This window comes from Cenococcum geophilum (assembly GCF_001692895.1).
Source record: "Cenococcum geophilum 1.58 unplaced genomic scaffold K441scaffold_82, whole genome shotgun sequence".
NCBI classification, from domain to species: domain Eukaryota; kingdom Fungi; phylum Ascomycota; class Dothideomycetes; order Gloniales; family Gloniaceae; genus Cenococcum; species Cenococcum geophilum.
Window position 1 is genome coordinate 51768 of NW_027137640.1, and position 15319 is coordinate 67086.

At 40.5% G+C, this 15319-nt stretch overlaps 3 protein-coding genes across 3 annotated transcripts; 2 read left to right on the plus strand and 1 right to left on the minus strand.

Annotated features, from left to right (window-relative positions):
• The first annotated feature begins 8530 nt into the window (after positions 1-8530).
• Positions 8531-9399, plus strand: K441DRAFT_670380 (uncharacterized protein). The gene is made up of 2 exons (XM_067650278.1): positions 8531-9137; positions 9225-9399. The coding sequence occupies exons 1-2, from the start codon at positions 8737-8739 to the stop codon at positions 9262-9264; spliced, it is 441 nt and encodes a 146-aa protein (XP_067497156.1). The 5' UTR covers positions 8531-8736; the 3' UTR covers positions 9265-9399.
• A 591-nt stretch (positions 9400-9990) lies between these two features.
• On the minus strand, positions 9991-11329 carry K441DRAFT_682443 (ferrochelatase mitochondrial precursor; the record flags this gene model as incomplete). The annotated part of the gene is made up of 2 exons (XM_067651578.1): positions 9991-11022; positions 11075-11329. 2 exons carry the CDS (start codon positions 11327-11329, stop codon positions 9991-9993), a joined length of 1287 nt encoding a protein of 428 aa, XP_067497157.1.
• A 453-nt stretch (positions 11330-11782) lies between these two features.
• K441DRAFT_682444 (ATP-dependent DNA helicase) lies at positions 11783-14096 on the plus strand (the record flags this gene model as incomplete). The annotated part of the gene is made up of 5 exons (XM_067651579.1): positions 11783-12331; positions 12379-13222; positions 13288-13391; positions 13683-13928; positions 13992-14096. The coding sequence occupies 5 exons, from the start codon at positions 11783-11785 to the stop codon at positions 14094-14096; spliced, it is 1848 nt and encodes a 615-aa protein (XP_067497158.1).
• Between the last annotated feature and the right edge of the window lie 1223 nt (positions 14097-15319).

Below are 15319 nucleotides of genomic sequence, written 5' to 3' on the forward strand. Positions count from 1 at the left end.
ATGCTTATTTAGATGGTGGTAACTGTTAATTGTATAAAGCAGACTACGTAGTCTATATACTAATGCGCCTCCCCCCTAATTAGTCAGTGCTTCAGAAGTGCACCAGACGCGTAAGTGGGTGGTTGGTGCACCAAACGCGTAAACGCGTACTCGGCGTACCGAGCGCGTAAGCACGCGGTTGGTACGACAGGTGCTGTAATTATACACTATATATATAGCTAATTTTATTAAAAATCCTATAGCTCTTAGTAGTAAGAAGGAAGGCTATAGCTTAGTTCTTACTTGTCACGGAACCCTACCGTAGGGGCCTCTATAGGAGAGCCCCGTGCTCTTGCGTATACCTCGCGTATAGCTTATGTCAGCTACGCGTAGGTATATTACCTCCTTACGCCCTCGACCCTTATAATTAATCGCGTAACGTCTTGTAGACTCCTTAAATACATACGTCTTATAGCCACTACCCCCGTCCCGTGACATTATGTTACGCCTTTTTACTACTAACACCTAGCCTATAACCAATTCTATATCTCTATAATACTATAGGCGCTACTAAAAGCAGCGTGCCTATAAGTTACCTCACTTTATACTTCTAAGGAACCTATAATAGTAAGACGATATTTCTTACTAGCTACTATATTAAACCTAAAGAACAATCCAATACCTATACTTAACCTACAATGCCAATCAATCCTAGGAGAATTTGATTTATTAGCCCTAGCCTTAACCCCTAAGGAGATAGACACTAATAATATCTTATCTTTTATTAACTATATAACTACGGACAAGCAAGCGGAAGGGCTACTACTTATTAAAATTAAAATATAAGACGCTAAAACGTTTATAAAAATAGTAGCATAAAAACCTAATAAATACTACCGCCTTCTATAGAACTACTACCTAAAGCTTATATAAGCTGAGATGCGTACTACCTAAGATTGCGATATTATCTAAGACCTATAAGCTTGTAAGGCGCTCGCCAATAATACGCGTTAAGAAACCAAAGATGACCTTTATGTATTTAAACGCGACGTCTAACAGTTAAAGAAGGCTAAGATTATACTTATTACTACGGTTACTAAAAGAGAAGGCATAATTAAATACCTATAATCTTAGCTTAATGAGTACATTCGTAATAATACTAGACACCTCTCTACTATATATAACGCTACTTAAGTCTCTACGCCCCTGGCAACTTTACCTACTTAATACTTAATAGAGGGTTAGCGCTAAGCAGCCTTACCTAATAGAAACCCCTACTAAAGCGATAATAAAAGCTATAATAACTAAACCTAAGCTGCTACCGTAGGGTCTAATATATATTACCCTAATCCCCTAGTTTTCTAAAAAGACTGTAAAGAATATAGCTACTAGAAAATGCAAATCCGTAAGAAACTAACTTAGAGCGCCTGCCTTTTTCCTATAGAAGATACTAAAATTGGCTACATTATTAGGCAAATAAAGGGTATACTATTTAATAGACTCTTCGCCTAATAGAAGACTAATAGCCCCTAAAAGTAGCAGTCCTACTAAGAAGTCCTTAATAATCTTAACTTAATATACCGCAACTATAACCTACTAGCTACTAACCAAGCTAAACTATATACCCTAAAGATAAGCCCTACTAAATTATTTAATAAGTTCTATATTAAATTCTAGGAATACACTAGAGCCCTTACCTAAGACGATATTAAAGACTAGGAAAATCTCCTTAAAAAAGTCACTTATTGCCTTAGTTACGCAGCCGCCAGCTATAACTACAATAATGTTTATAATATAGTAGCAGCTATATAGAAAATTAAATGACAACTAAATTAGATTGCTACTGTAAACCCCTACCCAAAGACCTTTCTATAGAAGCCCTCCGGACCTACTAAACTACTAACACCTACTACCCTAAGCAACACTACTAGTCCTAATATTAACCTTTTTATACTAACCTTCCTATAAAAGCTACTAGACGGAGAACGCGAGCTACTTTAAAAGCTAAAGCGTTGCTATAGATATTGTTAAGAAGGCTATTATAGCTATAGCCTAAACTGCCTAATAGCTAGGTTTAGCAGCTGCTGCTTAATACCTAACCTAGTACCTTAAATACTAAATACGTCGCTATATACTACTACCGTACAAAACAAAAACGTAGTAATAGTAGTAGAGTTAGATACGGAAACGGAAAACACTAAGTCCTAGCCCTAAGTTATAGGTTAGGATACCCTAATAATAAGGGGATCTACATATTAGCCTACTTAATAGATAACTTAGTAAAGATAAATAAATAGAAATAGATAGTTTTACCCATAATAGGAACTACTGCTAAAAAATAATATAAAAGCCGTTCTATAATTAATTGCGAAGCTACTAATAAATTTATAGATACCTAATTTATGTATACTTATAACCTACCTACCTTACCCCTTACCAAAGCCCACGCCCTATAACTCGCTAACAGTAGTTATACTATATAGAAGATTACCCATATAGCATAACTCTACCTAGATATAAATAGGCACTAGAAAGAACTCTAGGCCTATATTATACCACTTGCTAACTACCCTATTATCCTTAAAATAAACTAGCTCAAATAATATAACCCCACCATTAACTAGAAAAAGAGAGAAGTAACCTTTAACTCTAAATACTATAGAGAGACCTACCTAGGACATAGCCTAGCCGCCTTTATCTACTCCCTAGGATACTAACCTAAGAAACCCCTTATTACTCTACCTATAACTAACTACTACTATATAAGTGCCGCGGCCTTTTACCGTATAGCATATAGGAAAGGCTAGACCGTTACCGTAGCCTCCTAATTATAACTATATAAGCTTAATAAAGAATAGGACTACGTCCTCTATAGTAATAGAATAGATATAGTTAACCTCCTAGAAAACAATGCCCCCGTAAAACTCTATAGACTTTTACCTTTAGACTTTAAGAAGTTTATAAAGCTTAAAAAAGGACTTACTAATAAGGAACTCTATAAGCTCCTCCCTAAGAGGTACTATAACTTTATTAACGTATACTTATAAAAGAGCGTAGATATACTCCCCCTATATTAACCTAATAACTATACTATTAATATTAAATAAGGAAAAACGCTACCCTATAAAAGACCCTACCTAATGTTAAAAAACAAACTTCTAGTTATTAAAAAGTATATTAACGAGCACCTTAATAAAGGGTTTATTTACCCCAGCATATCCCTAACAGCCGCCCCTATTCTCCTTACTAAGAAGCTAAAAGGAGGTATTTAATTCTATATTAACTATAAAGGACTTAACGCTATTATAATTAAGAACTAATACCCTATACTGCTTATATATAAAACTCTTAAGCGGCTTAGCTAAGCTAAAATCTATACCAAGCTTAATATTATCGCCGCCTTTAACCGCCTTTAAATACGAGAAGGTAACGAATAGAAAACCGTATTTATATTACGCTTTAGCCAATTTAAATATACTATTATGCCCTTTAGTATATATAACGGCCCAGGCAGCTTCTAAAGCTATATTAATAATACCTTATGGGACTACCTTAACGACTTCTGCTCTACGTACCTAGACGATATACTTATTTATAACAATAACCCTTCTAAGTATACTAAGCACGTTTAAAAGGTCCTACAGCGCCTTAGGGATGTAGGACTTTATATTAATTTAAAGAAGTGCGAATTCTCAGTTATAGAAGTAAAATACCTTAAACTAATTATCACTATTAAGGGTGTCCGTATGGACCCTAAGAAGGTACATATAATTACTAAATAGCAAACCCCTAACTATATTAAAGACGTATAAGCTTTCCTTGGTTTCGCTAACTTCTATTAAAAATTTATATATAACTTCTTAGGTGTTATAGTACCACTTATAGCAATAATGCGAATAAAGGGCCTTTCTGTAAAAGGAAGAAAAACATATCTATATTTTATCTAAACGCCTAAATACAAGAAGGCGTTTTAAGACCTTAAAAATGCTTTTACCAAAGCATCTATCCTAGCTCACTTTATACCAGGACAATAACTCTATTTTAAAACTAACTCCTTAGACCACGTTAACGTAGGCGTCCTTTCCTAAATAGGTAATAACAGTCTCCTCTACTTAGTCGTATTCTATTTGTCTAAGCTTATACTATAAGAATATAACTACAAGATCTATAATAAGGAACTTCTCGCGATTATATAAGCGTTTAAGGAATTCTAACTAGAACTCTTCTTAACAAAACCTAACTAGCTAACTAAAGTCCTTACAGATTATCGTAACCTTAAGTACTTTATAACTATAAAACAGCTAAACTAACGCTAAGNACGCTANAANAAGTTCCTCTCTANTTTTAACTTTAAAATNGCATATAGGCNANGAGTATAAGGTACTAAGCNTAATAGCCTAATACGCCGCTTATAAGACCTTCCTTAGTCTAAAGATAACCCTTATAACCAGTTTTAATAATAGACAATCCTAAAAGCATAGAATTTAGCCCTAGGTATACTACCTATAATAGAGCTAACTATACCTTAGCTCTATACTATAGAACTAGAATTACCTCCTAAAATTAATAAGCTTATTACCACGGCATATAACACCTCTATTAACCTATTATTATATTAACTTATTGCCGCAAAGACTATTAGCGCCTATACGCTACCGACTAAACTCTAAAGCTTAGGCTAGATTAATATAGCAGCCTTAGAAGTAAAAGAGAATAGGCTCTATTATAAAGGCCGTCTATTTATCCCTAACTTAGAAAATCTATAACAGTAACTAATCTAAATGGCCTATAACCTCTAATTAAGCGGCCACCTAGGTAGGGGAGGAACCTATAAGCTTCTTAGCCGATACTACTTCTAGCCTAAAATAATAGACTTAGTTAAACGCTTTATAGGCGCCTGCTATAGTTGTAAGCGCGCTAAGGCCTTTAATATAAAGTACTAAGGACTACTACACCCTCTACTAGTACCTATACAACGATAGGCAGATATTGCTATAGATTTTATTATTAACCTACCACCCTATAAGCGACATGGCTGTACCTATAAGAATATTCTTATAATAATATACCAACTTATAAAAGAGCGCCACTACGTCCTAACTAAAGGCGTAGCTGTTACTAACGTTACTAACGCCTTCCTCTGCGAAATCTACTAATTATATAGGTTACCTAACTTAATTACGTCCGACTAAGGTATATAGTTCGGCTCTAATATATAAAGACGAATCTGCTAACGCCTTAGCATCTCCGTTAAGATGTCTATATTCTTTTACTATAAAACTACTAGGCAACTAGAAAACGCTAATGCTAGTATAAAAGCGTACCTATAATAGGTAGTCGCCTATAGTTAAGATAACTAGGTGGATTACCTCCTACTAGGTAAATTTGTAGCGAATAACTACGTCTTAACTACTATAGGACTTACCTTATTTTTTGTAAATAAGGAATATTACCCCTAATCCGGTATAGAACTACTAGAACCTATTAATAAGAAACTGCTATATAGAAAACGCCTTAAGATACTACTTACTAACTAGTATATAGACCGTATAAAAAATCTACTTAACTACTATAAGGGAGAAATGGCCTGGGCTTAAGCAAAGTAGGCCTACTTCGCCGACTATTATAAAACGCTACCACTGGAGATGCGTGTTAGCGACTAGGTATAGCTAGATGTATATAATATCTCTATATAGAGGCCTATAAAGTCACTTAATTATAAAAACCTTAGCCCCTACCTAATTAAACGAGTTATTAATAGGGGAGCCGTATATAAGCTAGAGCTCCCGCCTACCCTAGCTACCCGCGGGATATAGCCTATATTTTACCTATAGCTACTATACCTTTACTAGCCTAACCCCTTACCGAGGTAGATATAGCCTAAACCCCTACTAGTACTAATTTAAGATAAGAACGAAGACGAGAACTATAAAGAGTGGACCATTAAACGAATTATTAACTCTAAATACTTTGGCAAAGGTAGAGGACAACGGCTTTACTATAGAGCTATATATATAGGATTTAACATAAATTAGCCAGAATGGCAACTATAGGAAAACTTTAAAAATGCAAAGGATCTAATTAGCGACTTTTACTATATAAACCTATAGAAACTGGGCCTAAGTAGAGATTTTATACCTAATCCTCTATAGGAGCCCTTATAGAGTTAAACCGTTATATATTACCACATAAGGGTAAATTACCGTTAGATTGCCGTTAGATTGCGGTAAAGTGCGATTATATAACTAGAATATCATTAAGATGTCTAGGAACTTTAACCAGCAGTTAAAGTTATCTAATTAGTTGGATTTTTAGATACCAAGCCTTATTATATAACGTTGTTTTAAGCCTTTAGCAATACCCCCCTTTCTTCTTTTCTATACCCTAAGTGTCCCTTCTATATATATATAGTAACCACAGCGTCGCCGGAGCTCCGCCTCTATAGAAGGGGGGGTAGTGTTACGGAACCCTACCGCAGGGGCCTCCATAGGAGAGCCCCGTGCTCTCGCATATACCTCGCGTACAGCTTATGTCAGCTACGCGTAGGTATATCACCTCCTTACGCCCTCGACCCTTACGATCAATCGCGCAACGTCTTATAGACTCCTCAAATATATACGTCTTGTAGCTACTGCCCCCGTCTCGTGACATACTACTATATAAAGGAAGTTCTAGTAGAGTAAGTAAAGCCTTCTATAACTGCCCTATTTCTACTTTAATAAAATAAACAATAATTGCTTAAAAGGAATAGTGGTTTAGTAACGTTTATATATTAATTAAGAAGTGGATTTTTAAAAGAGAGCTTTAAAGCTTTAACTTTAGAATATAGCGGTATACTATATACGATTACTTAATTAGCTTTAGTATAGTTAATTTTGCATTAATTATAACTTTCTCTATAGTATAATTAACTGTTATAAGTAACGCGTATAGCTTTAGCTAGGTAGCTATATTATATAGTAGATTTTATATAGTAATAAGCTATATAAGAGCTTTATTAAAGGCGTCGCGATTAATAGTAGCTTAAAGAACTTACTCTTTTTAAACTTTGCGTTTAACCTATCTAGAGGCTTATAAGCTGTTTAGTATATTTAAGAGGCGCTTCTCTTATAATTGCTTTGCTTAAACCTCTCTAGCTTAAATCTTTATACTATACTTTTTAGCTAGGTAGGCGCGAATAGATATTAAGGAGACAGAATTTTATTTATATATTAAGCAGTACTATATCTAATTCTTACTATCGCGAATAGCTTTATAAGGGAGAGGATTGCGGGTAAGCTTTTATATAAAAGTAGCTAACCTATGCCTTTTATAAGACAACTTTAGGGTGGCTATAGTTAGTATATTTAGTGTAGAGTTGCTTAACGCGTTATTATTGCCGCTAAAGTAGATAAACTAATTAGAATTAAGCTCGGAAATGGCATAAAAGGATATATTATTATTATTAATTATAATAGTAGATAAGGGAGGTATAGCGTTAATTAAGGGTAGAGTATAGGGGGGGATAAAAATTATTAAAATTAACGATATTATACGCGATGCCTTATAAGACTTAATTTAATATTTAATAATTTCTACTTTCTATAGGTTTACCTAATAAATTTAAAATATGTATATATTATAAGGAGGCCTAAGAGCCATTTACCGATATTTTTACCACCTTAACTCTAAAAATCTTTAATATTTAATATCTTTTAGTATTAAACATTTTGTATTAATATTGATATTGAACGTTTAATATTTAATATTTAATATTAATAAGCAATATTCAATACTGATGGAAGCCCTGATAACAGGCAATATAGCAGAAACTCGACCGTCTAAGCGTCGACACGCACAACGTTCTATTAGATTTAATTTGCCTTGACGATTTGCCTGCCAGTGGTTCAAATACCCTTCGTGAAGACAGAAGTATATCTAAAGGAATATTGATATACCAATGGCTAATGTCTTGCTCGTAAGTTGTCCACATAACTCCAGGTCGGCCTACATTCGGCTGGGATAAGACCCACGAAGCCTATTCCCAATGGTTTGGAGAAAAGCCAAATAACACCCCAAACCAATTAGCTTGCAATCTGAATTACCGTGGATCAACCTGAACGAAATGTTGACACACAATCCACGGGTCGTTAAACAGCCAGATCGGCTTAACCGGTTCAAGTGAAAACCCTGTTGGCTAGTAACTAAGTAGGCTATCTGGTAAGATATACCATCAAAAGTCATCACAAAACGATAAGGATGTTTAATCAGCCCAAATTAAGAGTATCAATCCGTTCATGTAATCCAGCCGGTCAGGTGTATCCTCAAACAGGTGAGACGTTGAGTTGGTTTGTCGGCCACACCCCTCGGTAACACATTCGGTCCATAAATGCAAAGAATTTCGACCTGCAATGAACATTATTATTCGATTCATCGCCATCGGCAGATAGTACCTGATTTCCTGACAGCATTTCGTCTCTGCTAAATTAAAAATTGCGTGAGACCAGATATACTGAAGGCAGATATTCAAGGCCAGATATAAAGGCCAGATATAAAGGCCAGATATATTAAGGCCAGATATACCCAACGGTGTTAGAGTTTCAAATTCACGGAAAAGTCTCCCAAGAAAAATCTCTTTCTTCCGTTTGTATTGCACATGAAGTTTCTCTGTTCCCTTGTCATCCTCCTTCCTTACGCTTTTACACCCTGCCTCCAACAGACCATTTCTTCTCATCGGAACATCCTGTCGTCCAATAAAGCCTGCTCAACTCATCTAGCATGTATTTATTTACCGTCCTCATAGCCTTCGTGACCCTTACACCTAAAACAATCGCTGGCCCTATGGTCAATTCTATAGCCGATTCTACTGGCAACTATCTTGCCGCCCGGGACCCAGACGCCTGCTTCAAGTACAATTACGCAACCAAATTCACTTGCTCGCAACGCCTCGTTCCCGCCTTGACAGCAAACCTTGCTATTGCGCAAGCCTGCTCCGCTATTACGGCCTGTATGCCACTCGAGGGGCCGTTCGTAAATTCCAGTGGCACGGCGGGCAACTTGTTTGCGAAGGTGCACATTGGGGACCAGTGTGTTATGGGCAAAACCACATTTACGGCGGCATTGTGTCAGCAGTATTTCAATCAGTTCATGAACGCTCAATGCGGGGGTTCTGGAGATAACTATGCTCGTAAGTGACTGACAATACTTCTTTCTGGCTGGGAAATTTTTGCCAGATGCTAAACTTATGTGGTAGTCGGCTATGTTACCTTCATCTGTGACAACTCAACATTGTCAATCAGCGACTAGGTTTCGGGGACACCTCTGAGCGCTCCTCTCATTTGTAGCTGCTTGCTCTCCCTTCTAGTCTTTTTTTTTTGGCCGAATAGCACATGTTTTCTGGTCAGTTTCTAGCTTGATGGATTCATGTGCGCTTGATTTTTTCTTGAGCCTGGTGCCTGCATTTCGAGTTCTGATTAGTGCCGAAGGCAGAGAACGATCGAGAGCTCCTCCTTTTCCTTTTCCTTTTCATATGGTGTCAGATGGCTGTTACGCATGGGCGTCAAGCGGTGAATGGGAGAACGTATACTCACATATGGAGACTGAAGTTCCTGCCCAGCTTTTGATAGGCACCGAGTACAACGTCACTGGTCAAAGGTAGTTACACTTGTCGCAGTCTTTCCAGTGTCGATAGCCAATTTATGAACTCACCTATGGATTCTATAAAGGATCAGTGCTCAAGGACAATTTAAGTTGACGGAGTGAAATGCAGAAAGAAATCACCTGTCGCACCTTGCGTCAACGAAGCCAGGACAAGCACTGCCCATATAAGAAAATACTATCCTTTCAACAAATTCTCCACTGTTATGCCGGATCTAACCAGTCTCTTTGGCTAAGAAGTTCGGAACCTGGAATGATCAGAGAATTTCCGAGCACGCAAGCCCATTCAGATATTTTCAGCATGGATTTCATACCCCATCCATGATACAACCTATATAATACCCGGAAGCGGAAAGCCACGCTTTTTTGCAGCCCTCACAAATTCTTTATCTGCCCCGCAAAAAACCTTTTCTGTTCGAGACATCTCTCACTATTGCAGCCAGGACACCTTAATATCATCTGCGGACTGCAGGCGCTCCCGCTGCCTAAATGGTCTTTTGCGATATCTGCTAACGCCTTAATAAAGATTGGGTTGCCGTTGAGGCTCTCCACTCTTTTAATTCCCTCTTGCCCTGCTTCGCCAATGATTTCCTTATCAAGCTCATATAACGTCTCAATATGGTCGCTGGTGAAGGCGATTGGGATAAGAATGATGTCCGTCTGCCCTTTCTTGACGTACTGTTCCACGGTTTCACTCGTTTGAGCACCCAGCCATGGTTGTGGCCCAACCTGTGACTGCCAGACTAGGCGATACGGGTATTTCATCCCGAGACGACGCATGACCGCATGAACAGTGGCGCCAACTTCGGCAGGGTACGGGTCGCCACGATTAACTACAGACATGGGAAGGCTGTGCGCGGAGAACAACAGAACGACATTGTCTCTTCTCTCCTCCGGATAGGTTGCGAGAGTGTCCTCGATATTGCGAGCAAATGCTTCCACAAGGCCTGTGTGAATGGGCCACCGGTCGATCACGCTCCATTTGATAGCACCTTCAGGATCCACCTCTCCAGATGCCCTCTTCCCTTCGAGCCTGTTCCGCCATTTCCATAGTTCATTTAGTGAGGATCCAGTCGTTGAACATGAGTATTGCGGATATTGCGTAAATGCAACTGCTCTCCCTCCTTTTCCAGCGCCAAACCCATCTTCTATAAGCCTCATATACATTTCCTCGGTTAGCGGGTCTGCATAGCGGAAAGCGACGTATGGTTTATGCGGTGCGGTCTCGGGCGATATTTGGTCAAGAATCCTACACATCTCGGAGGATTGATATTCAGACCATTTGCGGATGGGCGAACCGCCGCCGATGTCTGCATACTGCTTTTGAATTTTTGGAGTGCGTCGCCGAGCAATGAGGGGACCAATGTAGTTCTGGAGACGGCCAAGAGGGATAAGATCACCATCAGCCTGTAGAAATATTAGTTCGCTGTGACATATGACTATGTTTAGAAAGTGTTACAAATAATCTACTTAGAAAGCTGCCGACTTCGTCCGTCGTAGAGGGCCCACCCATGTTCATAAAGACAATCGCCGTTGGCCCTTTCGAGCCTGTGGCATCTTGAGTAACTGGTGGCACGATGTCTGTCTTTCCTCTCTGGAATGGTTCTCTCAAGTGCAGATTCCATAACGAAGATACTGGAGTACCAGTACATTTAGCGATTTGAGCGGTTGGGGCGCGCTTCGAGAATTGTGTAAGGGGAGTGCGAAGGGCCATTGTCGAAGGGTTTTAGGTCAAGCGATTGAGAAGGGATGTAATTGGTACTGGGAGCATGATGTTGGGCGGCGAAGCTGGAGTCCGGAAGTTTTCATATCGTCAGCAAGTCTACTTTTCGATCGTTATTACCCAATCGAAGACCGGAAACATGTGACTGCGCGACCTTTCGCGTCGTCGGCGTCTGCCTCGAGCGCCTCAACACCACCACTATCCTAATCAACCCCGCCAACCACATCCTCACATCCTCACATCCTCACCTAAATCGACTAGTAATGGCGGATGCTTTAGAATACAATCGACACGAGGGAGAAAAGGACGAAGAAGAGGAAGAGGAGGAAATCGATGATACTGTAGGAACTATACTTGTCTAAATAATGACTCTTGCTCATCATTCTTCAGGGCTACAAAACCGTCAAAGATGCCGTGCTCTTCGCAATTGACGTCAGCCCTTCAATGCTCAAACGCCCTCCTCCCTCCGATAATAAGAAAGCAGATAGAGATTCTCCAACTTCCGCAGCCCTAAAATGTGCCTACCAACTGATGCAGCAGCGCATAATATCCAACCCAAACGACATGATGGGCATACTGCTCTTCGGCACCAAAGAGACTAAATTTGACGAGACAAGTGCTAGTGATATGGCATATCCTCACTGTTATCTCTTAGCGGACCTTGATGTTCCTGCTGCCGGAGACGTTAAACGATTGAGGAATCTGGTTGAGGATGAGGCAGAGTCCGAGGAATTGTTGGTCCCATCTAAAGAGGGCGTCAACATGTCGAACCTGCTATTCTGTGCCAATCAGGTTTTCACCACCAATGCACCGAACTTCTCTTCAAGGCGATTGTTTCTAGTTACAGATAATGACAATCCTCATGCGGACGATAGGTCTCTAAGGTCTGCAGCAGCAGTCCGAGCAAAGGATCTATATGATCTCGGCGTAATAATTGAGCTCTTCCCTATCTCAAAGCCTGGGTATGGCTTTGATCGTGCCAAGTTCTACGATGTAAGAGCAGGATCTATATTCATCCAACACCCCACTTACAATTCCAGGACATCATCTACCGAACATCCCTCTCAGATCCTGATTCACCTGCTCCTATCTCCTCGGCAGCAAAGAACTCATCAAGTGGAGATGGCATCACTCTCTTGCAGTCTCTCCTTTCTTCCATAAACTCAAAAGCCGCTCCTCGTCGCGCTCTTTTTAATCTTCCCTTGGAAATCGGTCCCGAAGTTAGAATTGGTGTTAAGGGTTACATTATGATCAAGCGACAAGAGAAAGTGAGATCTTGCTATGTCTGGCTCGGTGGCGAAAAAGCGCAGATTGCCACTGGCTCTACTACGCAGATGGCGGAAGATACCGCACGCACGGTTGAGAAGACAGAGATTCGCAAGGCGTATAAGTTTGGAGGGGAAGCGGTATCTTTCACGCCTGACCAAATCAAGGACATGCGAAACTGCTTTGGCGAGCCTGTGATTAGGATCATTGGCTTCAAGCCGATGTCTATGCTCCCAATCTGGGCTAACTTACGGACCCCAACCTTCATCTATCCCTCTGAAACTGACTATGTTGGCTCTACACGCGTCTTCTCTGCCTTGCAGCAAAAGCTACTGAAAGACAAGAAAATGGGTATAGCATGGTTCATCGCACGTAAGAATGCGGCTCCTGTCATTGCAGCCCTTATCCCTGGAGCGGAACAACTGGGTGACAATGACGAACAACTCATGCCTCCGGGTATATGGATTGTGCCACTGCCGTTTGCAGACGATATACGACAAAATCCAGAGACGACACTTGTACAGACGACAGACACACTAACGGATTTGATGAGATCTGTGATCCAACAGCTTCAGTTACCTAAAGCGATTTATGATCCCGTTAGGTATCCAAATCCATGTGAGCAGATTCTCTAAGGAAGAGATGGCGGTATTCAGGTGTGGATGGCTGATGTTGGTTTCTAGCTCTTCAGTGGTTCTATCGCATCCTTCAGGCTATCGCGCTTGAGGAGGATCTCCCAGAACGCCCTGAGGACAAGACGATCCCAAAGTACAAGCAAATTGACAAGGTACGCATCATTTCCCTCCAATTAGGACGAATGCAATTCCAAACCTCTTCACTTTCACTTCTCAAGCTCATCATTTGTTCCATCCTCACCTTTTCGACTGGTCCAGCATTGGCCGCTCCCTTGTGCAGAAGCCTAGCAGCGAACAGTAAATGCACAACAGGATGGAAAATGAATTCCATCTTTTTCTTCGGTCATCCCCATATTCAACAGTTCTCATATCTGTCACATCTTAGATTACCATTTCTATCCTCTGTCTATCCGTTAATATACTTCTAACACCAAAGATTCCAGCGGGCTGGTCAATATGTAATTGAATGGGGCGAAGAACTCGAGAATGAGTACCGCCACTGGGCATCCAAGAGCCGGAAGTCTTCATCAGCTCTCACCAAACGTAGTGCAGATACCGCCGCTGCACACGCTACATCGCTAGCCAAACGCGTCAAAACCGAATCCGGCGCCCCTCCGGCCAGTACGTCTGATAGAGGCATGACGGATGCGGAAATGATGGAACAAAATGAGAGAGGTAATATCAGTAAGGTAAGAATATCAATTTGCCGAGCTGCTGAATGTAATTTTTACTGACGGAGTGACGGATTATAGCTCACAATGCCAGTCCTAAAAGAATGGCTAGGTGCAAGACGGCTTCCGACTTCGGGAAAGAAAGCCGACCTCGTTGATCGTATACAGAAGTATTTCGACAAATGATAATCCCAAATCTTCTTAGCCAACACTGCCCAGGCTTTTTGCAAATAAGCTTAGTAGGAACGGGTCGGTTGGTGTCGGTGTCCAGGTTTCAGAGTTTATATGCCGAAAATAAGCTATTAATCGGCGCCTCTTGAATTATGGCCTCCGGTACAAGTAGCATGTATCTCCATTGGTAAGATTCATGTGTATCTTAGCTTTGGCGTTCTTGAAATCTCTCGAACGGGGCGGAGATAGTCAAGCTGCTTTAACGAGACCAGAGGACAAACCAATATCACTTAAGAGGCTTTGAAGAAACCGGTTTCTTTGCGTCCTTCTTGCAGGGGTAGACAGGATTTCTTATTTAAGTTACGTGAAAGGCCACCCGGAGGCGGCAATTGCTCCTATGAGAGGAAAGGTTTTAAAGTAATTCCTGCGCGCCGCTAATGAGATATGCAAGAAATTTAAGGTGCCATCTGGACTTTTGAGGTTTCTTTGCGTGAAATCTTTCACAATGTAGCTTCCCAGAAACGCAATTCAAGCAGGAATGAAGGTCCCCGCTCCTAAATGCGTCTTCAAAACAGCGTCAACCAGTCACGACTTATCTCATAAAATCAGACGCTTCGCTGAAGAATTCAAGGGGGTATAGGGAGCAGTACGCACGTGCCCCCCCCCCACCAACATTCTGCCACGAAATGAGATAAGTCACGACGAGATTCTTCTTTCTTCCACCATGACTTCTAGGTACCGATACCGATACCTGGATAGACAATCATCAAATATACCATTCGAGCGCGGTATTTGTGTTTCGAGAGGCAGAGGTTGTGCCTGAGCAGTTAGGTGTTGGGAATGGCTGCTGGGTCTAAATCAATCAACCCAGTGCTTTCTGCAGAACATTGGCCTAGTAGCAAGGAGGGGAAAGGGAAGCCGGGACTATCTAACCTGTATAATAATAATGGCGAAACGCACCTCTGGGACCTAGTGGAGCGACGTTGCAAACGCCGTTGCAATTGCCAAGTAGCAAAGCCGACAATGAGGGCGAGGAATCCAATGGCAAATGTGAGGACTACCCCAGTGATATTGATGCTATCGCTGCGGGATAATATCATATTGCGCAGGGTGGTAACTATTTTCTATGGCGTCCTAAAAATTGTAAGTTGAGATCATGATGTGCCTAATTTTCGACTGGTACCTATCAACGCTCGGGGTGGTGAATCCGGATTTAGGTAGGATGTGGTATGAGCGAA